Source organism: Toxorhynchites rutilus, chromosome 2, assembly GCF_029784135.1.
Source record: "Toxorhynchites rutilus septentrionalis strain SRP chromosome 2, ASM2978413v1, whole genome shotgun sequence".
Lineage (NCBI taxonomy): Eukaryota > Metazoa > Arthropoda > Insecta > Diptera > Culicidae > Toxorhynchites > Toxorhynchites rutilus.
Window position 1 is genome coordinate 74,812,122 of NC_073745.1, and position 24,963 is coordinate 74,837,084.

Below are 24,963 nucleotides of genomic sequence, written 5' to 3' on the forward strand. Positions count from 1 at the left end.
TTTTGCCAATGTTTTCGTTTGGCGTTCTATTGAGTTTTTGTCATTATCCGGAAAATGGAAGAAAACAAAAAATAATTCTTGTAGATTAGGGTTTCTGTAACGCCAATAATCAAAGTTACACTAATGGCTTATGATAAAAAAAAATATTTTTACAGCTTGGTCGGTAATAGATTAAATTTTAATCGGCTAAACAGCCGATTTTTCAGACCACCCTAATCCTGAATGACGCACTTTAAGAACGAAATAAAAAAATACGTTTGTAAAGTGTTCAAGCAACATCGCAGCTCGTTTTTTCGTGGAATTGCTTCATATACAATATTTGAACAAAAATGGAGCAATATTTTTCTTCCGATAGAATTGTTGTACACCGGTTTGTGTACAGTTACAAAATAACATCGAGTCATGAAAGGACACGTATTATGAATTATTCAGAGCCAAACAAGAGCAAACTTCCCGAGGGAACGAATGCAACATGTACTTCCATCGGCACATTAGTGATCAAATCAATAAAACAGTATTTGATTTGAGGGAGAAAACACATTTGCACATGTTATGTTCTTCGCAAAATAATAATCATCTAATAAAAGCAGCAATCTCACACAGTTTCTTTAATGACCGGGGGCAGCATTACTCATAACCTCATTTTCCATCGCAATGCGACACACCAACACACACCATGCACGCATTAACGCGAAGTTTTCCTCATTCTTATGCAACTGAGAGCGCTATCGATTGTGAGTCCCCACATGCTGCTGCTGCGTGGCGTGCAGGGCACCACAAGGAGAAAAACCGTCAACGTGTAACGTCCGTTCCCGTCGTCGTAGTACCCGAAAGTTCATTACTCTCCAATTGCATGTATACGACAGTGCAGCAGCCAATGCAATGCAACAGCAGCACACAACACCACACCACAAACATGATCATTTTATATGAGCATCGGGAAGAAGTTCGAGCACCGACCGCCGCTTCATCCATCCGTCTAGAGCGAGCAGAAGGTATGACCCAAAAATAGTATATTTTAGTGTGTATCATAAACATGCGACCTGCTGCTCTGCGCGTTGTGACATACCGCACAGCTTCAGTGGGATCCCCGTCTAGCCCGGGGTACAAGAGTGCGGGTGCGGTGGAACAAACTCGCAAAATGACCGGTGAAAATCAGTGCGAAGCAGATATGAACCGTGTGAGTTGTTACTCACGCCGCCTTCGGTGGATTCATGGGATGGGAAACCATCTAAACACCACAACCGCGTGAGGTCAGCGCAGTGTGGTGAGATGCGGAAATGTATTAGAAGAGTATCTCTCTCTTCTCATATCCTAGAATTTTGAATCAGTTTAAATGAAATTAACATCATTATGGTATTCATATTCAAATAATGCTGTTTACATGACTTTTGAGTTGTAAAGCTGACTCAAGACGGCTCTTTAGACGGCGCTAACTTTCCTGACTTCAGCTTTTTTACGTAAACTTCAATTATTTATACCTAGACATTGCTCTTGTTAGAACGATACTTTACATTGCCAATTTTTGTCAAATACGGTGTATATGTTCTAAAATTTTTGTCGTGTTGTGTTTCAAAAGTTTCCAAAGCTCATGGGTTCACTTTTCACACCATTAAATACCGCGCGGACATACAGTGACTTGCTGTCATTATTGCTCTCTTGTTCTCTCACTTTTGGAGTATTCTTCGGTTGTTGTGGGAATCATCCCACGATCATCAGATCAGAACAACATCAGAGATTTGAGTTCACGCAGTGTAAATTATTTTCTGCGATGCATTACGTCGTTTTCCTTGGAATGACCCTCGAAACCTCACTAGGTATGAAGATCGTTGTTTTTCATATTCCCCTAGGGTAGAATGATATGCACAGTGAATAGCTAAGTTTGTTCTCGCAGTGGTATTGATGTATTCAAATTGTATTCCACTGTTACTCCAGTTGCCTTTTTTGGTCGATACAATTTGAGAAGCACATGTTAGCCCAGTCAAAACGTGAGATACCGCGAGTACCGCGTTTGGATAGTGCTTGAGATTTTACAATTATTAAAAAAAAGTTATTTTTACTTATTGTGACAGATGCGTAGAAATATTTCCGATCGATTGATGCGAACATCTTTGCGATCTTAAGACGCGTCCACATTACGCCCATCGGCCTTGGCCGCTCGGTAAAGCCGACTAAATGTGGACGTACCGCCCGGGCTGGCCGACGTGCCGGAAACCGACTCGAATCAAACCGAACCCAACCCGAAACAAGTGGGTTCGGTTCGAGAAAGTCGAACCAAAACAAAACGAAGTAAATTAGCGTTGACGACATAGTGCTTCGTGTGTTCGTGACGGCTTCGTGCATCCGATGGGACTTCGGCTTCGTGCACCCGATGGGGCGTCCACTTTACATAACGAACCGAATATGCCGCCTGGTACAGGCCGATCGGCATAATGTGGACGTGCCTTTACATTTCATTTTTTCTTGTTCAGTTTAGATCTCTGCAAATTCTGGTCACTTCTTCATGTTTCCTTAATTCTAGGGGTAAGAAGGTAGGGAACCGATTACTCGCGGTCGATTCGAATTTATAAGGGTGACATATTTCCTTCAGAAAAAAGATGGGATAAAAGGAGATTGTGATAATGTTGATGATCACACTTAATTCTTAAACATATGGAAAACATATTTGGGACATGTAATCAAGGGTTAACCGAGCCAACACATCTCTCTCACCGGCACATTGGGATGTCAGCCTCGAAGGGAGTTTTCTAAATTCGATCCGGCGACAAGGTACACCTCGGAGTAAGGCACCTAAAAACTGTTGAGTCTCAGACAAGACATACAATAAATATCTATCCTTTACCAAACGTGAGCTCTCGAATGAGCTGTGACTGCGTAAAAATGCTGAGTGGCAAGGTCTTAATGTATCGTAATGCAGTGTATATTACAACCATTTCCGCAAACTATGTCTTCGGAAAGTGATGGTTATGATGTTGAACACACAAAGTTTCTCAGTAGAAATTCCTTTCAGAGAATCCCTGTATACTGCTGTCGTTAACGCCACTCGAAACAAATCAATGCCGATTAGGATTGGGCGATCATTAGAAAAAGATCGATCTTGACGAATCGATTTTCTAAATGGTGTAGGGGAAATCAGGGTAAAACCGACACCATGTGTCTTCGACTTCAAATCGTTATAGAACCTCTCTTCAACTGTTCATGAGCCATTCTACAGTATCTGTTGATAATTTTTTGATTAGTACTCGAATTTTGATAGAATACAAAAATTGATGTTTTCAGGTGAAATAAATGGGAGTGCGGGTGTGATCGACACCTTGTCGGGTAGAACCGACATCTTTGTAGAAACGAATGAAAACTTGTTACAATAATTTCAAAGTTTAGGTGAGCAAAGTTGGTTGTAATAGTTTTCATCCATCACTATTATCTAAAAGAAGAAATGACTAAACTCCTGAGCTAATGAAAACTGCGACCCGGCCCGTGGAATGTTTAAGAAAAGGGAAGGGGATGGTTTAATCGCAAGGTAACCACGCTATAGAGGCGACCAGTCTGGCCGTGAATATCATACTAACATTCCTTCACTTTACCAGTTCTTACAGTCGGAACGTGCCCGGCGTCGTTATTGGCTATTTAACACTTTCGTCGCCCAGCGCGAGAAACGAATGAAAACTTGTAACAATAATTTCAAAGTTTAGGTGAGCATTCACGTGAAATGTGCCGATGGGCGTTCAACGAAAGGATACCATGGGCTCTGCCAGGCTTTTTTGATGACATGCCCGATTCAACGTTGGTTTTGGCTGTTTTGTTAGTTTAGCTATGCCGTTTTCTCTGTCGAATATAAACACGAGGCATCCACAAAAAGTAAGAACGCATTTTTCCTGTCTGTGAAACACAAACCGGGTATCAGTTTTACCCTGAATGAAGGTGTCGGTGTTACCCCCAATGGACTTGAAATTTCAAAACAATGTTTTCGAGAATTGATAAGCAACAACACCACCTACCGTCTCTCAAATTACATTGAACAATGATCTACGATGAATTAAGCTCATAAAAGTATCCAATTTTCCACAATTTCCCGACCTAGACACTTAAATTCTACGAACGAAATTTTACATGGACTGTCTTATGTTTGCTGAACGGTTCTGTTTAGTTGTTTGTTTTGACAGCAAAGCAACTTCCGCAGATGTGAGGTACCTCGAAACGTAAAGATTTTTTTTTCTGTATTATAGTGATTTTCAAACACTTTTGGCTGGTTCGTCAGTTTTACTTTCCATTTTTGGAAGACTTCGGGAGTGAGAATTGAACTCGTGACCTTTAGCGTGAGTGGCATGAATGTTACCACTACGCCAGATAGCCTCCCACGTAAGGAATGACAAGTGTGTACAGGGAGCATCGAAAAATTTTCAAAAAAATTGCTTCGAACTGAAAAAAATCAGGGAGTGTCGGTTTTACCTACAGTGTCAGTTTTTCCCTGATTTCCCCTACACCGATTAAATAGGTACCAGAGAATCGATCTTAACTGGATCGATCTTTGAAAAATCTAATGCCATTTTTTTACGTATTCTTTATAAGTGTCGTGGACGTGGAATAAACATTTTCACATTTCTATTCAAATATCAAAGGTATTTTATTTTGATTCTCAGCATGAAGGTCAAAGAAAAAATGAAAGCTCAAAAAATGTATTTTGCAGGACATTCGTCTTGTACCGTCATGGAATCATTTGATCAAATAGATCAATGGAAAATTATTATTAGAAATTCAACAACTGATATTTTCCAGAAAGCTCATAAAATCCAACCGTGCTATACGTCTGGCATTAAATCGAAATCTTGGTAGTAGTCCCAGTTCTACAGAAATCCAATTTTGTTCCAATTTTCCCTATCAGCCTGTTGACTGTAGTGGTGTAAATATAACTTGTGACCACTTGTTTTGTAATGACCAAACTACTCAAAACTGGTCGTAAATTTACGACCAATAATTTGACAACCTTGAAAGGAATCCAATGTTTATGAAATTTGTAAGGTCGTTTTTGGTCAGATTAGAATCTATGTTAACTGGAAAACAAATTTACAAAAAAAAATCTACAATAAAAAATATCGGAAAGATCGAAACGATCGATTTTTGCGATTTTTTAAATTACAAAGAATCGATTCAAATAAACGGGAATCGGAGAGAAGATCGATCTTCTAAACATCGATTCAATATCGCCCAGTTCTAATACCAATCATTAATTTTTTTTTTCAAAAATGATTTCTGCTAAATAACTTGAATTCTTGTATCCGGGATTGACCGGAAATTGCAAAAAATAGGTTCGAAAATAGACCGACGGAATAGGGTATAAAACTATAACCCTCATTCCGGTTTAATGTCATGGTTAGCTTCAGGAACCCATTTCGACTCCACGAAACGCAAATTGGATAATTTGTGACGGGTAATATTGTTATTTATGTGTATCAATTTAGCTGCGCTAACGAGTATCACTCCGTTCGCACTTCCGGATCATGGCAACCGCTCACAAGAAATTCCCACCGTGTTTGTGGAATCACTCACCATACGATGTTTTCATTCCCCACAAAAAACATGAGATCATAGCTTCCGCAGCTGTGTTCTCATTCGCAACAACAGCAACAGTAGCAGCATTGCGAAAAAATGTTAAGTTGAGCTATTTTCCACACACATTGTTAATTCTCGTCAATTTTCAACATTGTCACCACTCGAGGTGAAGACGAAGACTCGGCAGGCGGATAGGATCGTCTGTTTTCGAACAAACAGAAAACGTTTTTCCCGAGCTAACGGGGGACATATTTTCACGCTTTAAGAATGCTTAGTGTGGGGATCGACTCATGTCGACTACTCGCGCTCATGTTTACATCGTCGGAGTCGTCACCGCAACCGCTAATTTCGGTTCCATCTCCGTTCGAGCGGGGAGGATGATTCGTCCCATGACTCTCAGACATGAATGAACCGCGCAACATTTTCCGCTAAATGTTGAGGACAACAAATGTCATACCACACTCTTCCCTGCGCGACTGTGATTGTTTGCGAAAAAGACATTGGTTTTTCACCTTCTTGAGGAATCATCAACCGGTCCAATCAGCCAGCACTGCGTGGCGAATTGCTGAAAATTCAACGCTCCTGCGCAAGCGGCCTCCGCCTCGCGCGCCTCTATTTCGCCGGTACCATATATCATCGTAAGACATCGGAGAAGGGAGGGGGATACCCACCAAAAGCACATGGTAAGAAGCAATTTGTTCCACTGCCAAGCGCCGGTTTAACCGGCTTGTGTGTGAAAGTTGTCGTCGCCGCCGCCGCCACCGCTACCACATGGTTACAACGGCGCGCTTTTGTATGCGCTGCTCGGAGGAACCGGTTTTCAGTGCCAAATAAAAGTGCAGACAGGGCAGAGTCGTCGTCTGCGTGTATATTAAACATTTAATGTCTTTTGAATACACGTTTTAGTGTGCAATTTATTCCTGTTTTCCGTCCGTGCGAGATTGGAAAATTATTATTGCCTGTCTCCACGCGGGAATGGAAGATGATACAATCGCGGGTAACGAGATATCCCCCGGTGTGCAGCTACCTAACCCCCCATCACTATAACTGTAGCGAGAACGGGTCGGTGTCTCTCGGCTGTTTCTCGAACCAAAGCCGGTTCATAGAATGAATACGGGATGAAGAAAGTAGGAGAGAGTTTGATCGATGACGCTGCCGCCTCTCAACCTGTTCTACGGCGAAAATAAAACCGGCAAAAAAATTGGCATCGTTCTCTCCTCCTTTGCTCGGCTACGCATCTGTTTTCGAAACATCTGTTAATATTTTGGCAGCGGGATGCCGTCTCTGCAATAACAGTTCCTAATCAGATTGTTACTTCCACCGTGGGGGCAATAAAAATGCGCAATTTGTTGCTGGATTTGGATAGGAATTAAATTGTTATTTTTTGTGTGTTTCTATGTAATTAAACCTGTTATTATTATTGAATGGCGTTAACGTTCCCTGTGGAACTTTTGCCGTCTCAACGTATACATTAACTAGCGTCATTTATTGATACTTAGTTGAGATTTCTTAAGCCAAATAACACGCCTTGAATGTATTCTGAGGGGCAAGCTCTAGAATACGCGTGCCCACAGCGCAAGTCGAAGGCGATTATTGACCTGTTACGATTATCATATATATATATTTTTGCTTGTTCACTACATTGGAACTTCAATCTGTACCGTTCCGATTGAATGATAGCTTCAGTTCGGACATGCTCCATATCGATTTCCATTTCACATACGAAGTCTCAATCACAACATGTATTGAGGAAGCATTCAACAATGCATCCAACAACTGTCGAGTGCTGCGAGTGTTATGTTAAAAAACCGACTAATTACATCCAAATTAGAAGGGTCAAATTCTAACGACGATTCTTCAAGGGAGAGTGCCGTATCCTGATAGTCTCTAATTGTCGAAGATCTTCGTAATAACCTGACGAACTTGGGATACAAATTCAGTGGATCCCAAGAGCCCTTAACTACACACTCAAATTATGAAACTTGAATTACTCAGCCCTCATCCTTCGAGAAATGGAATAGTTGGCGTGGTAGTCTAAAACTATACAACTATCAGCCCGGGAAAAGCAATTACCAGAGCATCCTCCAAAGCCCTAGATGTTCCTTGGCGTCTTCTATCCATGCACCAATATGTGCAACTCGAAGCAGAAAAAGTTACTCTGAGGCGAAAAACGTGCAAAACCTTTTCAAGGCGGAGATCGCAAGGAGCATTGCAAATCCTAGAAGATTTTCAATTTGGAAACTCAAATACTCAATGCTGGGAAGCGTACGGGAAGACAGTCGTCCTAAAACTAGTCCAGGATCACTCATGTTATTTACCGACACAGCAGCTAGGATTACAGGACCAGTAATCAACAAATCAATTCCAATGGGACAGTAGTCTCCTGTTTTTCAAGATCACTTTCTCGGTAGCTGGTACAATTTCAAGTTTAGGCTCGTTGTAAAGGTGACATTTCACACTAAAAAAACGTTTACTGCTTTTCGTTTGTTCCATTCAGTTGTGAATTACAGGGTGCTAACGATAGAGGTCAACAAAGAGAAAATTCGATACATTTTACACTTTTTATTTCATGAATGAGAAAATGCAAGCTAGGCTGCTGAAATTGTGAATGGTGTTTATGGTGCCGAAACTGCAACAGTAAAATACGTGCAATTGAATTTATTTAATTTTTAAGTTGGCCAATAAGGACCAACCACTCCATGATATAGACATTTGAAGTTACCTTCAGAATGACAACAAATTTTACAACAAAACGGTGTATATGTTTGACCCAAAACGGACAATCCGAAATATATATAAAAAAAATGTTTCGAATTTCACCAAAAATAATGGATTACTTTTTCCCCAACCTGATAAAAAGTTGTTTGGTTAGGAGATACAGTCATGCCAATATCTGGATTTTATCGAATAGTCAAGCTGCTTGAAATACATTGGAAGATTACCCATGTCAGTAGGAGTTAGTTTGGGAGTATATTCTATGTCTGGAACAACTAACTGTCATACCATCGATGTTAACCTATACTGCGTGAATGAACACTGCGATGTAGAAGGTAATGAAAGCTTATCTCTCAGCAGGAATTCGTCGGATTGAAGTCCTTTTTGGAGTATCTACCTTCTGTTTGAAAACAGAACGCAATCTACACCTACACAGAAAAAAAGAGAAAAAATACCGACAGATTATAAATGTCGTTTCTTTAATTATGAAACTTCGGAACCATTGCTGTGAAAATGCAGGATTTTGACGTAGCGAAACCTGCTTAAAGTAATATCTAGTGGTAGTCATATCTTAGGAGGAGTTGCAAAGCCCTAGCGAACTATCACTCATTAATGGAACGAACTGACAGTGCCTATATAGTAAACTGGAATGCAACAAATCAAAGTAGTGGTCGAAGTTGTTCAATATGAAGAATAATGATCACTATTTATGTATTTTTTTTTATTCAAACTTAGTTCCGATTTCGCGTTGAACCTTGTAACTTGATTGTATCTTGCATTAACAGGTTCAAAAGCATGCCTGCTTTAGTGAAGATCGGTATTATTTACACTTATTGTGAGGACAGCTGCGATCACCATTCATACGGGGTGATTTTTTTTATTTTTTAAACAATGTTTTTTTTTGACATGCGAGGCTCCCTACCACTTTCGACAATTCTTTCTCTATCGAATTTATAAGTTAGATCCCGTATCCTGAAATCTGCATTTAACACTTCATTATATCTAAACGAGCTCCAGATTCTGTTTCCCTATTATTTTACCAGATTCCAAATTCAATTCTATCTCTACATCTCCGATTCCTGTTACGGATTGATGATTATATAGTTTTGGTATGTTCCGTAATGCACCCGTGGCCGAGTGGTTAGCGTCTCACATTATCATGCCGGATGTTCAGGTTTGATTCCCGTTCTGGCCGGGGGATTTTTCGTCAGAGAAATTCCATTCGACTTGCACTGTGGTCACGCGTATTCTAGAGCTTGCCCCTCGGAATACATTCAAGGCGTGTTATTTGGCTTAATAAATCTCATCTAAGTATTAATAAATGACGCTAGTTGATGTATACGTTGAGACGGCAAAAGTTCCACAGGGAACGTTAACGCCATTCAAGAAGAAGATGTTCCGGGTTTCAGTTACAGGTTATAGATTCTCGAGCTCGGATCCAGGAACCATTCAGATATGAAATTCATATTCAAGCTTCTAATTTGTGATGTCGGATCTCAGATTTAAAATCCGTATCCTAAACGATGGGCGTTCTTTTATGACCGTCACGCACTAGATATCTCTTCATCAAGCTTTTCACTGTAGCACACTCTTTAAGAAATCCGTCAGCAGGTATGATGCGTTGTACCCAACGAAACCTAATGATGTGGATTGCTTTTCGTATTTTACAACTCGTGTAACAATTTTTGGTAAACTAGAGAAGATAATTGGTATTTTAAGATATAGATTTCAACAGGAAATCCAAGCAAAAAATGTTGATATATTCGTGAGTTTTTTTTCTTAGTTGGACCATCCTGGTGTTACTTTGTTTTAAACTATTTTGTATACTTAACAACTAAAAAAAATTTGCACATTATTACACATGGGTTACACATTAGTTAGTTGTCTTGGTAACCCATTAACGACCAAGCGGTAAAAATATTTTTTTTAACGAACGCCATTGGTGTAATTTTGATTATTAGCGTTACAGAAATCCAAATTTTCAAGAATTATTTTTTTCGTCCTTCCGTTTACCGAAAAATGACAAAAAACTGAAAAATCGCCAAACAAAAACATTGGCCAAAACCAACATTTTTGTTCCTGTAGGAGGCTCAATCCAATGGTTTTTTTCCTACATCACAATGTGTGTACTTCTATCAAAGTATTACTCTAGAAAAGTTTACATATTTTTACATTTTATTGGTTTTTTTATTAGGTTATGTACATAACCTATACTTTTCGCACATGGTTGCTTCAAACCGAATTTAATGTCCAATTTGGTTATACAAAATTGAATGAAATTGATGGTAAGTGATAGTTATCATTTGAAACCAAAACCTTACAATATGGTAGCTTTCCAAAGCCATGAAAAATTATCAAAGTTGCTGTTCGATTTTTCGAACACTTGGCCTAAAATGAGTTAAGTTGTATTAGTAGATTAGATATTCAGATTCCGATGATTAGGGCATTCATGTTGAGCCTGTTGATGTTTGTGAATAAGTATGAAATCATAATCAATTTTTTTTCAACTACGTCTTTCAGTAATGGTACCAAATCAGAAAACATGTTACGTTTTTATGAAATAATTTTAACGTAAATAACTAATTTTACTGTGAATGGCTTTGATGAATTACATACCAATCGAATCACAAATTCTCTAAAATATGTTTGGTATGCCATACACTACGCTTCCCTAACCTCAAATGGTTTGAATTAGCGGAAATTGGAAGCGTTCACTCTTTCCAATAAATTAGTTTTGTACATTATTTGTGCTTTTAGTAACTAAAATGTCAGTACAAAAGTACAAAACTACCCGCACCTTGCATATATTTGATCCATTTATCTATTTAAGCTGTTCCTACAAAACCACGCAAACACGTCAGTCCTTTTCAGGGCCACCAAAACTTTCTGTTAAACAGTTATTTTGAAATTTTTGATGCATTTAGAAATGATCCTAAGTAATAAAAAGCGAATCGTTTTATTTAAAATTTCTACCGAAAGAAAACTTATATACTTGTGATGATGATGTTTTGAATTGTAGAGACTTTAAACTTTTCCAGCTCTTCCGACTCTAGGCTTGAAAAAGCCTAATTTGAAAAACTAAATTAAACTCTCGGCCTTGAGAAAGGTCATTTGAAAAGCCTCACTTCCATTATTGAGATCTGTAAATCTGTATGAATACCGTAAAAATCTGTAATTTGTAACTAAAGATTGTTGGTTTCGAAAAGTTTTACGATAACGGGATAAAACAAATAAAAATGACTCATGCTGTACTAGTGTTCCAGGGTTGTTCAAGATAACTTAGAACAGCGTTAGTGAATTCATTTTTTAATCTTTAACGACACTTCTCAGTTGTCGTTTAACTCAAATAACTCGAAAAAAATCACAAACAATTAATTTATTGTAAGATATCGTCAGACGTTCTTTAATTTAATTGTTTAGGCTAACTAAATGTTCTAGGAACTATAGCTAAAGTACTAGTAGAGGCTTTCATTACTAGTCTACATCTGGATTTTTTTTTGGAAAATCAGGGAATTCTTTTTCGGGTTTTGGATCGACACTCTGAGTGTGGCATAGTACTCATATCAACGATCTGACATTCCCAAAATTTGGAGCACTTTTGCACTCGTTCATCATGATTTATTTTTTGTATTTGGCCCTTCAACGATTAAAAAGAAAACATTAATGTATGCACTTATTTCAATACGCGTTTTTCAACTCTGATTTTTCCCTTCTCTATCTTCCCATGAACAGGCCGATCAACTTACAGAGGAACAGATTGCCGAATTCAAAGAAGCGTTTTCGCTGTTCGACAAGGACGGTGACGGCACCATCACAACCAAGGAGCTGGGAACCGTGATGCGATCGCTAGGTCAGAACCCCACAGAAGCAGAACTGCAAGACATGATAAACGAAGTCGACGCAGACGGTAAGTACTGCAGCACCTAATCCTTATCAGCATACAGAGATTTTAGTGTGTTTATTGGGTAGCCGAGCGAACGAGGAAATTCCATCATCAATTGGTTCTCGAGTACACAGTTGTTGTGCGCAAGATCATATTCGTGCGCCACCTATATATAAATAATAACACATTACGGCGTGTTGTTTATAGTAGAGATAACCCGTTCTGTGTTGGCAATAATTGTACTCTCGTTTTCCGCCGCTCTGCGGTGACCTCGAACTCGATGTTTGTCATTGAAGAGGCGAACCTGGGAACATCACGTTCATATTTCATCCACCGATCTTCAAAAAAAAAGTGATGGTGCGGTTGATCGAAAACGACTAAATTTGTTAGCTGTAACACAGCACTATCCAAGGACGATAAAACCTGCTGGTCACTTCCTCCAAAAAAAAATCCGTCTAAAACAGTTCACCTTGATACCCGTGTGCTGTTGATGGGAAGGCAAAAAAGTGCACGCCAACGTCCGTTGCTCTATCACACAACTTGCGTCATTCTTTGTAATACAATCTGCTAAAACAATAATACGATTACAAACCAAAAAACCGGACCTCTTTCTCTTGTACCGTGACGCTGTCGTTAATCATATCCTCCTGGAAAAGTCGTTGTCATTTGCTGTCGTGCATCACGACGACGTGTTGTGCGTGTGTTCTGCGCTGCACGGAAGCCTTCGCAAAAAGAAGATTAACGATGACGAAGAAAGGGCGGCGGCGTTTTTCGAGTGCCGAAAAAATAGTGAATAGAACTGCTATTCAGGTCATATACCAGATCCCCACCGACCGACAGGCTTCTGTGAAGGAAAAAACCAACGGAAATATGATTAAAATGAGGGTCAAAATTCCATGTTTGTTTGTTAGTTTCGTTCAAATAACTCAGACCAGTTGGTGTTGGCTGGGGAAAAATCAGGAACAGGCACATGGCGTATTTGTTTTCCTTTTACAGGACGCGTGTATGTTATATGCCTGTTTGTAAGAATGACAAAAATAAAAAGTTCATCACGGCGAGTTTTTCATCCAATATGGGATTGTTGTTTTTGTTGGCGCTTGTTGGGGTTGTACCTTAATGACGTCTGCTTGGCTAAAATACCAGACCATGATTGGTTGTTTTGTTGGGAATATTGCTGCGCGACAGCAAAAAAGTTTTGGTAAAGGACATTTGTTCCTGTTTTTTTTTAGAAAATCAATTTGCTTGCGTTTTGTTGGTGGTGGTTATGTATGCGATTTATGACTTTAGGAAGATTACATTTTTCTCATTCTGCTGCGAGAATAATTTATATTGTGTTTTCTACAGCGAAAAGAGTAGCGTGGAATGACTTTACTTTGTTCGCTTTCACTTCAATCAATATTTCAACGCCCTTCGTCCAGTGAAATAATAATCACAAAGAACCGTTGCCCACCTTCCTTCTCCTCCCGCACAACAACGTTGTCTTATGCAAAACTAAACCGTTTCGTGTCGAGGCAATAAAACTCTTTACACTTTGCTGCCGTCTTTGTTTCCAACAATCCTTTCTGGAATATACACCAAAAATCGTCGTCGTGGGGTGCTTGAGGTTGAAGGAGGACCGGGGAAAGGGGTCCAACAACGCGCTTCTCTCCCCGCCCACAGTGATTAATAAAATATGAGAAATAATTCATTTCCACAATAAATAATGCATGTGCCGAACCTCGGGAGAGGTTTTTTTTCATTCTTGTTCCGTTCGTACTCGTTTGGCCATGGCCCACAATCAGCAGCTAGCTTCGTCCTGCACTCACCCCACCAACAATCCCCCAAGCCAGCACGACGATACTAGGAAACGTCGGATTTCGTTTCCGAAAATCGTTTTATTGTTATTATAATGAGTTTTATTGCCGATGTCGTTGTTGCCAACAATCGAATGATCGACGAGGGGGCCTTTCCGTGAAAGAATGAAAAGCGGTCAGAAAATCGGAAGTCGAAAAAAAATAAAGGTTTTGTTGTAAGGGGAATGAGGGGATTTCTACCCAATTTTTCTTGGATTTGGATCCCTCCGCAATGGTTCAAGGCCAAGCACTTTTTTTTTCTCATCGGCTGGAATCGTTGTTGGCTACTGTAAATTATTCCTCATCGGTCCGTTCGTCGACGGAGAAATTTCAGCGTAGAATGATACGAACCAGACGGCCAAGAGTTGGCACATATATGGCACATCAGCTGTCGAAGCGAATGGCCGGCCTTTGTTCTTTTGGTGTGTGGGCGATGATTGATTTGAATTTCCAGAAGCAATAATGCGCGCCCCACTCTCGTGCTGCTGCCGGGATGTTTATAATAATGCGTTGCGGGAAACGTGCAGCAGCGGAACATTGCCTGACTAGCCCATTTGGCACAAACAAGAAGGATGGCTTGAGTTTGTTTTTTTTTCTGTAGATGTTTTGCTTGGTTTATACACAGAAGACAATATGGCAACTGCCGGGCGATTAAGACCCCATCAATTCTTATTAATTGGGATGTTGTGTGACAGCTGACTAGAATGTTATGTAAGTTAATTTACTATACAGCAACAATAAAAAGTAGCGGTAGAAGGGGTGTGAATTTTGTACTGCTCCACAAACGATTTTTAGCGCTTCCGTCTTTACAGAATTTGAATTTCATATTGACCGTGTTCTAAACGACGAAAGATACTTTGAAACATGCAAACAATTAATTACGTCAGAACAGTAGCAATAGATGCTTGTAAAATATGCGTTCGGTTGGCAACTGGCGTGAATGCAAAACAGGCATTGATGATTTACAATATCAAAAAGAACTTGCTTTTTACGATTTGGTGAAAAATGTGAAAAATTGGCAGCAAACCAATATCAAGCCTCTTGACTCGCTTAAAAAGAATAGCGACTCTCACTCTGCGTTTTTTAAAGGGTGGCCCACATCAGATTGCATCACGGAAGAAACGCTGTAGAAAATCACCTAGTTGACCGATCCTTTTCAAACTTTCAGACAATAAGATATAACCCATTAATAAGCTTGTGGCATATTTATTTCATTCCACTTCAATACCATAACCATATGCTCGCACCCTATGCCTAACTCACCTCATAAACTACAGCTTCTCCTGTACGGAAACCCACTTTTTTCATGTTCTCCTTAGATTTGACCTCCTTGGGATGTTTCCATAGTGTCTACTTCATAATACTCCAGTATTTTCGATAGTTCCGATTCGTTTGGGTGGTTCATGTCCTTGGGTACGAATGTGACCCCGTTGGCTTCGTACCTATCCAGGACATCTTTGAATAGTGGCACGAAGCTAGATCCAGCCAGAAGATTGTAGGGCCCTCGTGTTGCTTCAATAGAAGAAGCAGACGCTTCTGTAGACACTCCTTGAGTCAGATCTGTCCGTTTACAGCCCCGGTAGTCAAGAACGGCGCACTCCGTTTGCCACTCGAGTAGATCGCTCGCCGAATCATGTATTTCTTGGCAAACTTTGAAAGATTTCTACTTCCTTACTTCCTCGGGAACATCAAACTTGTGCTTAGCGGTGAATAACAGTAGCCCCGGCAGCTACCGGAAGATCGCCTTGACGTAAGTCTCATCTTCAATGATAAGACAATGAGGCTTCGTCAGCATTTGGATGTACAGTTTGTGCGCCCTTGACTTTCCCACCGTATTTTGCCGTTCGTCACGATTTGGAGCTTTCTGCACTTTGTACGTATGCAGTCCCTCTCGGTCCTTGGCTCTCTGAACGAAAGACTTGGACAATACACTCTAAACTACTTCTACCCAAATTTTCAAGAGAAAATACCCAATGGATAATTTTATACACCGTTTTTTTCCGTGATAAAATTTGATGTGGAACAACCTTTAGGATTTATCATTTGAATTTTTAACAGAATAAACCAGATGGCAGCACCAATGTGATGTTTCGTTCATCACCGGAAATCAATCGTCCTCAAAATTTCATCCTCATGGAAGAAATCCACCCTTTGCCTATTTATTTATTTCATATATTTATTAATATCTATCTTCGACAAAACCTAAAACATTATCATTGAAAAAGGACCCGTCCAGCTATGAGTTGACTTTGAATTTTTGGATGATACTATAACTTCAACAGTTCAACAGAAACATAAGTACAATCTGAATTACGGGATGTTAACTATTTCTTTATGGCCACTTATATTTTCTAATATTTTTAGTTATTAGGGTTGTATATTTTAGTTAAAAAATGCTGTGGAGTCTACAATAGTTTGAGAATAGCGCGCCTCGATAGACATGGACAATTTGCACATAAGAAAACAGGGCTGGCTTTCAAATCAGTGAACTTCATCACAAGAAATAACAAATTGAACATGGAATGCAGTTAAGGGTAACCCAGCCGATATATTCGTAAATTTATCTGTAAAATAGATGGTTATAAGGAGATCTATCTGAGTTGCGTCAGATCTGATTGCGAGTTCCAATGGACATGGATATACCCCAGGCTTCAAGGACCTGAAGTGTTGACTCGAACTTGGCTTTGGTTCATTCAGCCGTCTGTATTCGACGGCCGATATCAGAAACGTGGTAAAGCTGGAATTCTCTTGTAAATCCACGACCAATGCGGACATAGTTGGTTTGTTTCCCGAATCGTCAAATATTAATTCTGGTTGGAATTTTTTCTTGACATACCTTGCGTGTTAATCTAATCTAAACGAACACTGACCCACATGCCTTTAATCCTTTAGACCATTAGTTTATGAGGTATGGTTGTTAACCAATACTATAGAAAAACTCCACAAAATTTTAACCTTTTTTAATGCTATGAGAGACTTCCAGACTCTTGGACTGGAACGTCTCTAACATTTTAACTAACTTTAACGAACGAATCAAGCCTCTCGTGAGATGAGATTCACAAATCGTTCTGAATACGACCTTGTGCACGATTTTCTTAATATCATTTTAGTCTCCTGTTCGCAGGATTAGAACGAAGATAGTTGCTAGCAGCAGTAGAGAAGCATTATCAAGGTTTTTCTGGCATAAAACGCATTTAAAACTCACTGAAGAAGAAGAATACACCGAGAAAAAGTCGTTTATCGATATTTCAATTTGTTTCCCCATTTCCGCTTCGAGAAATTGTCAACCTCCCTAGTATAATTGTGTTCCGAGGAACTCGAACATTGTGAAAAAATATTTCGTTGCCCTTTTCCCCATAATGATATTGCGCTGTCACTTTGAAATTTATGTTTATTGTTAAAGTTTGAGATTGTTGGACTTTCCGGGCAATGTCTCTGGAAAGAAAAAAATCATGCGCATGGTATGTAAACATCAAGTCTGCTACAACGAAACTTATGCTCATTGTTGTCAACTATTTGCTTACGAATATGTCGTTAAATATTCACTGGTGTATTGTCAGGTTCTTGAAAAATTGATAGGACATTAAATGTTCTTCCAATAGCCGATCATGATTGCACATAATACTTGCCGGTAATTTGTTCACGTTTTGATAATTGATGAAAATATAAATAACGTAATATGGGCTTCCAAAAGTTCAACCTGTTTACTTGCTTAGCTGTTTTTTCGTTTTTTTTCGATTGATTTCTATAGCCAATCTTTGATTTCTTCATAAGATCGGATTCGCTTTCCATCGCCAAGGGCCGGATCATATGAAGGACTCAGGATGAAAGGGGTGTAAGTGACTTGACCGTTTTCTATTCATCAACTTTTCCTTTAGTTAACAACTCAACTACAAAAACGTTCCAATTTGAGTTTGCTATAGAATCTGATAAATGAGGTTCTGACCTGTCGTCCACGTTGTCAAATACAGCTGGGAATGTGTTTGCAGCTAAGTTATGGCCAAAGAGAGAGTCGATGTAGAGAAATCGATGATGTCACTTACACCCCTTTCATTTTGAGCCCCTCATATAGGAATCTGGGGGAGCGATGTCTGGGGAATATGGCGGGTGAGGTAGAACCTCCCATTTCGCGCTTTTTTGAAAATAGATCCATGGACATGTGGTCTGGCGTTGTCATGTTGTAAAATTATCATGTCGTGTCTATTCTTTCATTCCGATCGTTTTTCCTACGAGAATGAAAAATCCTGATATACTAGCAATTCATGCAATTTTGCCATCGCCTTAATTGATTTGGGATTTTTCCATTTTTTCACAATAACAAAAGTTGCTTCACTCTCAATGTTGTAACTCACGAACCAATCGACCAATTGCTGTCAAATTTTGACACATGTCCATTGACAGATGGTGCTATGTGATAGTCAAGTAGATTTTTGCAAGAGCCGCCATTTAGACGTCAACCTTATGAACTTTTCGGCCGAACTGTTAGCTATTGATCGAAAAGAAGAATAACGCTTGTGAGCATGCTCAGTGTATTGCCTGCTATATTACTAACATAGTTGTAAGCAAACATTGGCAAAATATTGAACTCCCGGCCCCGTTAATCTGACGCCATATGAGCCTTAATAAAAATATATATTTTGGATAAAAAAAAAGAAAGAATAATTAATTAATCATCCTCAACTGATCATACAAAACCACGAAATCATCGGCTTTTTTCAGGGCCACCAAAACATACTATACAAAGTTAAACATTTTGATAAATTCCAAAATGATATCCGGAGATGATAAACGAGGAAGGAAGAGTTATCAAGTTCGAACGAAAGTGTAATGAAATACAATTTGCAGCTTTTAATTTGCTTTTAATGCAGCAACCATTTATGATTTGGTATCAATTTGTTTGTACAAAAATTTTGCCACTACGTCATTGAAGAACTATTTAGCATTTTTTTATTTGAATCCTGGACTTGGCAAACTGCTACAACCTAATCGTGTGAGGCGGTGCTTATCCTTTTCTTGAATACTTGAAAATAAGGAGGGTGTGAAATTAGTGCAAACATTAGTTTTTCCAGAGCCCTTGCAGTTGCATTATTTAACTCATATTGATATACCACTAGTACACGTGTTCTTATTTCAGCATCCAAATATACACCGGGGAGAGGCAAACCTTACCTAGAGCGCGTTTTGAGATTCTTCGTTCACGCTCTATCAGATTGTGTGGACTAATTTTAGTCGACACTCGCGTAAATGAGTTACTGAATGAATCTAATTATAATTTGATTGCGATCCTTTTATCTTCACTTTTGTAGGCGAAAGAGCTAGTGTTTTATTCTTAGGACAAATACAAAAGATAGTGGTTGTTTGATGGCTGCAGTATGATAGGACCCACAAAACTTATGTCAGAGTAGCTGCCTTTCAGAAACACCGAATTTTCATATCAACCAAACCAAAATCAATTACTTCATCCCTCAGAGGCGTAACATTTACATCACGCTCGAACAAAACGCAGCACAACAAAACAAGCCGCAAATGGTTTCCTGTTGTTGCCCCCTTGTGTGTGCTAGTTGAGGCTCTCCTCCCATGCCACTGAATAAAATAACTGCTCCCCAAAACATTGTTCCTTGCACACGACACCCATTAGCAGCAGAGCTTTCGTGATTTGTGTTGTGAAGGGCGTCCACTGTGTTTCGTCGGCTCCCCAGCAAAGAATACACCCTTTTTTACGACACAACTCTTACCATTTGTCCTTGGAAAATCACGATCCACCTGAGTGTTGCGCGCCCCGTCGAAAACTACTGATAGCAAAAAGTGAGAGGACGAGAAAAGGAGGGTGTGGTGGTGGTGTATGGGATATATCGATTTCCAAAGTCGCAACCAAAAATAATTTTTGGACGACATGGCGGCAAAGAAATAGTGCTTCGGAAGCAATAGCTATCACTCAAGTTGTTTATTTCTTAATCTTTGTTTTATTAGGGGGATAGCGATCAAACCTGCGACTAAATATTTATTTGGTAGGGAAAGATGGTAAAAGCTTTTCCTGGAAGTCAAGAAAACTCCCTTTCCGAGAATAAGAACGGATCGATGGTAATAACATCCTTATCCCAAATTGCTGGGGATGGAGAAACTTTATTTTTGGAGAATCCAAATTTCTGAACAGTCCCACTGAAAAAAAAACTACATGCGCATGAGTACGTAAACACTGAACGAGAGGGGGACACTAAATAGGTAAACAGCACTGTATGTGCACGTAAATATATTTGTTCAGTCCACAGCTCGTAGCACGAACAGTGGCGCACCTCCGGGGGTTGTGTACCCCATTTTCCGCGTAATCTGAACCCACCCCTGCGTCCGGTAATCGTTTTCTTCTTTACATCAGCACGCAACTCGAATCTTTTGTTGTCGCTTTCATTTCGGATCTTTGAGCGAACGCTGCGAATAGACAATGGGAACGAGTTTTTTTTCGCCCTTTGTGTGACGTAAAGCTGTTTTTTCCAGTTTTTATCCCTTTAGGCGTTTGGGAATAATTCATCGACCTTTTTTAATCCATCCATCCCCACCAGATATATCTTCCAGCGTGACAGGATGCTCTTGATGTTTGACAGGCACTTTGTCTGGTCATGATGTTCTGTTGTGTGCGATTGAGTGGCGAAAGATAAAGGAAATAGTGCGTGTTATACCCAAATCGAACCATTATCCTTTTTTTCTATTGACTGTGCGTGTCAATCACACTCAGTGGCAAAAACCATTGAGATAAATAAAAATATTTCATTGTTCATTCATTCCCATCAATATCCAATTTACGTTGCAATTGTTTTTGAATATTGCTAAAATTATTTCGAAGGCTACCAAAGAAGAGGTGACAACACAAAGCCCCAAACGCGAAAATAAACGACAAACAGCTATAAAAGGTTTTGCTGCCAGTTCGATGGCATTTCCAGAAAAATCAGCTTTTCTGCTCACCTCATGACCCCTCACCGGCTTCGGAGGAAAATTCTAGAAGAAAAGCTCGCTTAGGGCAAATGAAAACACGGTTGAAAATCCCGGTCATTTGTTTGGCGAAGTATGGAAGCGGGGAACCGCTGACACACGAAGAAGGAGGGAAATTCGATTGCCGCCGCTGCTCGTGCCACGTTGTAAAAACTCGTGTTAGCGAAGCAACAGCTTCTGATTTCGGCATGAGATTGTAGTACACACCACTAACACACGGTTACAAGATCCGACCGCTGGAACCGTGTTTAGCTCCCCTGAATAAAACATTGTTACAATAGTCCTTTTCTGAGGGTGTGTTCAAAACGAGAGCCAGCTAGATTTTCACAGCACTAATACCAACGAGGCGGTCGCTCTAATACAGGGAAGCTCCAAGGATAATTCGTTCGGTTGTATGTATGCTGGTGAAGCCCTTGAAAGCTGGTTGAAAGCAGCGGAGAATGTCTAGCAGATGCGCAATATATTTTTCTCCCGAACTTTTGGCTACTGAAGAGTGTGTTGTATTAAGCTCGGCTTTTTTTTGGCACTCACATACCACCCATACATAGCAAACAACGGGTCTAGCACCGAGATAACGGAAATCGATGAAAACTAGAGTTGGGGTGAACTTTTTTTGGGGGTCATCTCTCCTCGCTGCTCAGGAATATAAGCGTAAATCCCAGATGCTGCATTGCAACACTATTAGGGAACATGAAGCGATGCTCTTAAATCGTGAGAAAACTAAAGTGGAACACCCGAAATTAGATTCAACGAGTGGCCCAACTATTCCCCACCATGGAGACGCTTTATACACCACCTTTCGGTGGCCATCGTTATCACTCTCTGGAGTAGCATCGACGGATTTTCTCTCACTTCCGAAATGCGCCTGGTCACAAAATGTTGTGCTGTCATAAACAGGGCACAACGACGACGAATGTGCGCAAGTATTTGCGCACTCCAGCAAAATGTCAAGAAGATGACGATGATGATGATGATTATGGCGATAACGACGATGGTATTGCCGCCGCACCGCTATAAAATGATTTTCCACGTGTGGTGTGCGCGCCAACGAGGCGTGCTGCAGGACGCATGTGAAGATTGAGCCATTATCCATTTTTTAATGTTTGCTTCGAGGATTTCTCTCGTGGGGGAAATTGATGATGATGCTAATTTCGATGGTTCCGCTTATGTCAGCAGTGATTTTTCCCGCCGCTTCCTCTCCACCAGCAGACCGTGCAGATCGCTTGGAAAACGCCAGCGCAGAAGAGGAGAGACACACGTACAAATCCCAATATATCTGGAGCATTTTTTTTGCGTAAGATATAAAGACAACAAAAGACTCTGTCAGGAAGAATAATGGTTAATAGCGCGCACACAAACGCACACACCCATTGTTGCGGTAATAAAAAATAAGGATCGATTTTCTGTTTGAAAGATTGTAGCGATTTGTAGCTTTTTCTCGGTGTCAGCGGCGCGCACGTTTCATAGATCTGTTTTTCATGTCATGCAGGAAAAAAACCCGACTGAGACGAGGTTGGTTTTTACTGTCATTCTGGAATCTTAATTTTGAATGTGAATCATGAATCTGAGTCTAGGAGTTAAATTTGATAATTGAATCTGGTATCTGGAATTGATCAGTAATCGGAGTCTGGGATCCGTATTTAAATCTCAATAAGAAATCTGAAATCTGAATCCGAATCCGCATCTGGATCTTTATCTAAATCTGGATTCTGGTATCTGAATTGAAGTTTGAATCTATAATCTGAATATTGGATATAATAAGAAATCTGAATCTGGGGTCCATATTTTGACATCTGATTCTGCAATCCGGAAAAGTGGGAATTTAAATATGAAATCTGAATTTGGTATCTGAATCTGAGATGAAATCTGAATTTAGAATTGAAATATGAATCTAAATTTGAAATCTAATTTGGAACCTTAGTTTGGAATCTGATTTGGAAACCCAAAGGAATCTTAGTTTGGAAACTGAACTTGAAATCTAAATATGAAATCTGAATATGATATGTTCATTTTATACCTGAATTTAGAATACGAATCTGTAATCTATCTCAATCTGGAATTGGATTTTGGAACCTAAATCTGAGCTTGAAATCTGAATCCAAAACTTAAATCTAGATATAGGTTCTGGAATCTGATTTTGGAATTTGAGTTCATGATTTGGATCCGGAATCGGAATCTGGAATACCATTCTGGAATTGGAATCTGAAGTTGGAGTCTAAATTTGGAAACTGAATTTGAATGAGAATCTGGAATCTGCAATCTTAGTCGGGAACCCGAATCTATAAATCTGGAATCTGAATCTGATTCTGAAATCTGAAGTTAGAATCCAAATGTAAAGTGAGAATCTGGATTCTGGATTTGGAATCGGAATCAGGAATCTGAGTCTGGAATCTCAAGCTATGATTTGAATTTAATATGTGAAATCTGGGACTGAATCAGAATCTGAACATGGGAATGCAGGGTCCAAACTAAGTATCTGAGTTTGACATTTGAGTCTGGAATCTTAATAGGGAACTCGAATTTCTGAATCTAGAATCAGAAACTGATTTTGAAATTTGAATATAGAATCTGAACCTGGAATCTGAGTTTAGAATTTGTATTTGCGCACTCCAGCAAAATGTCAAGAAGATGACGATGATGATGATGATTATGGCGATAATGACGATGGTATTGCCGCCGCACCGCTATAAAATGATTTTCCACGTGTGGTGTGCGCGCCAACGAGGCGTGCTGCAGGACGCATGTGAAGATTGAGCCATTATCCATTTTTTAATGTTTGCTTCGAGGATTTCTCTCGTGGGGGAAATTGATGATGATGCTAATTTCGATGGTTCCGCTTATGTCAGCAGTGATTTTTCCCGCCGCTTCCTCTCCACCAGCAGACCGTACAGATCGCTTGGAAAACGCCAGCGCAGAAGAGGAGAGACACACGTACAAATCCCAATATGTCTGGAGCATTTTTTTTGCGTATGATATAAAGACAACAAAAGCCTCTGTCAGGAAGAATAATGGTCAATAGCGCGCACACAAACGAACACACCCATTGTTGCGGTAATAAAAAATAAGGATCGATTTTCTGTTTGAAAGATTGTAGCGATTTGTAGCTTTTTCTCGGTGTCAGCGGCGCGCACGTTTCATAGATCTGTTTTTCATGTCATGCAGGAAAAAAAACCGACTGAGACGAGGTTGGTTTTTATTGTAATCGTGACATTTTATTTCGTTATTTAGACCCATTTGCGATAAACTTGTCGCGTTTATTTTGGGATTTATTGTTGGAAGACAAGAACAAGCGGCAAGGAACACTTTTTTGCTACCGAAAAAAATATGCTCCATTGTTGGGGTTCTCAAAAAAATATCCAAATAATAGCTCCTATAATATCGAACGAATGCAACCTATTCAATAAATTATATTTATACAGACTATTTCTTAAGAAATATAGAACATTAAATAGAAATAAAGCACAGATAATTGGCTTCAGTTGCCATGAATTTGATTATATTCATGGCAACTGAAACCAATTATCTATTATATTGAATATTATTTCCGGCACGGTTTGATTTGTTACACCGTCTCGTGTAAGCCATAGTTCCTCCATATTAAGGGGGACCCCTGTGTGGACGGTCGAAAAATAATGAATTTTCGTGATTTTTTTTCGGATGTTAGGAATAAAATGAAATGTTTGGGTATTTTGGTTATTGTTTAAGGTATATTTGAAGATGTATTTTCCATTTTTTGAATGTACGAATAATGCTTATTACGCTGTTGACAGCTGGGTGCGTAGATGCTGTCGGAGAATCGGTACCTTGCTGCTTGTATCGGTTCTGAAGCAACGGAATGTCGCAGAACGAATTCCAATGAATATTTCGAAACATTGGGACAATACCTAAAGCGTTACCTAGCGGTTTTTGAAAATTCGAAAAATTGCCGAAATTGCAGCCATTTTTGTTAAAAATTAGTTATTTTTCATCAAAAATTTCTGTTATCACATAAAAAATCTA

General features: G+C 39.6%; 1 protein-coding gene across 1 annotated transcript in view; it reads left to right on the forward strand.

Annotated features, from left to right (window-relative positions):
- Positions 1-24,963, forward strand: part of LOC129770328 (calmodulin) — an 89,395-nt gene that overhangs the window by 14,639 nt on the left and 49,793 nt on the right. The window contains exon 2 of the mRNA XM_055773066.1: positions 11,998-12,172. Within this exon, the coding sequence (XP_055629041.1) occupies positions 11,998-12,172 (175 nt within the window). The remainder of the gene's footprint in view (positions 1-11,997; positions 12,173-24,963) is intronic.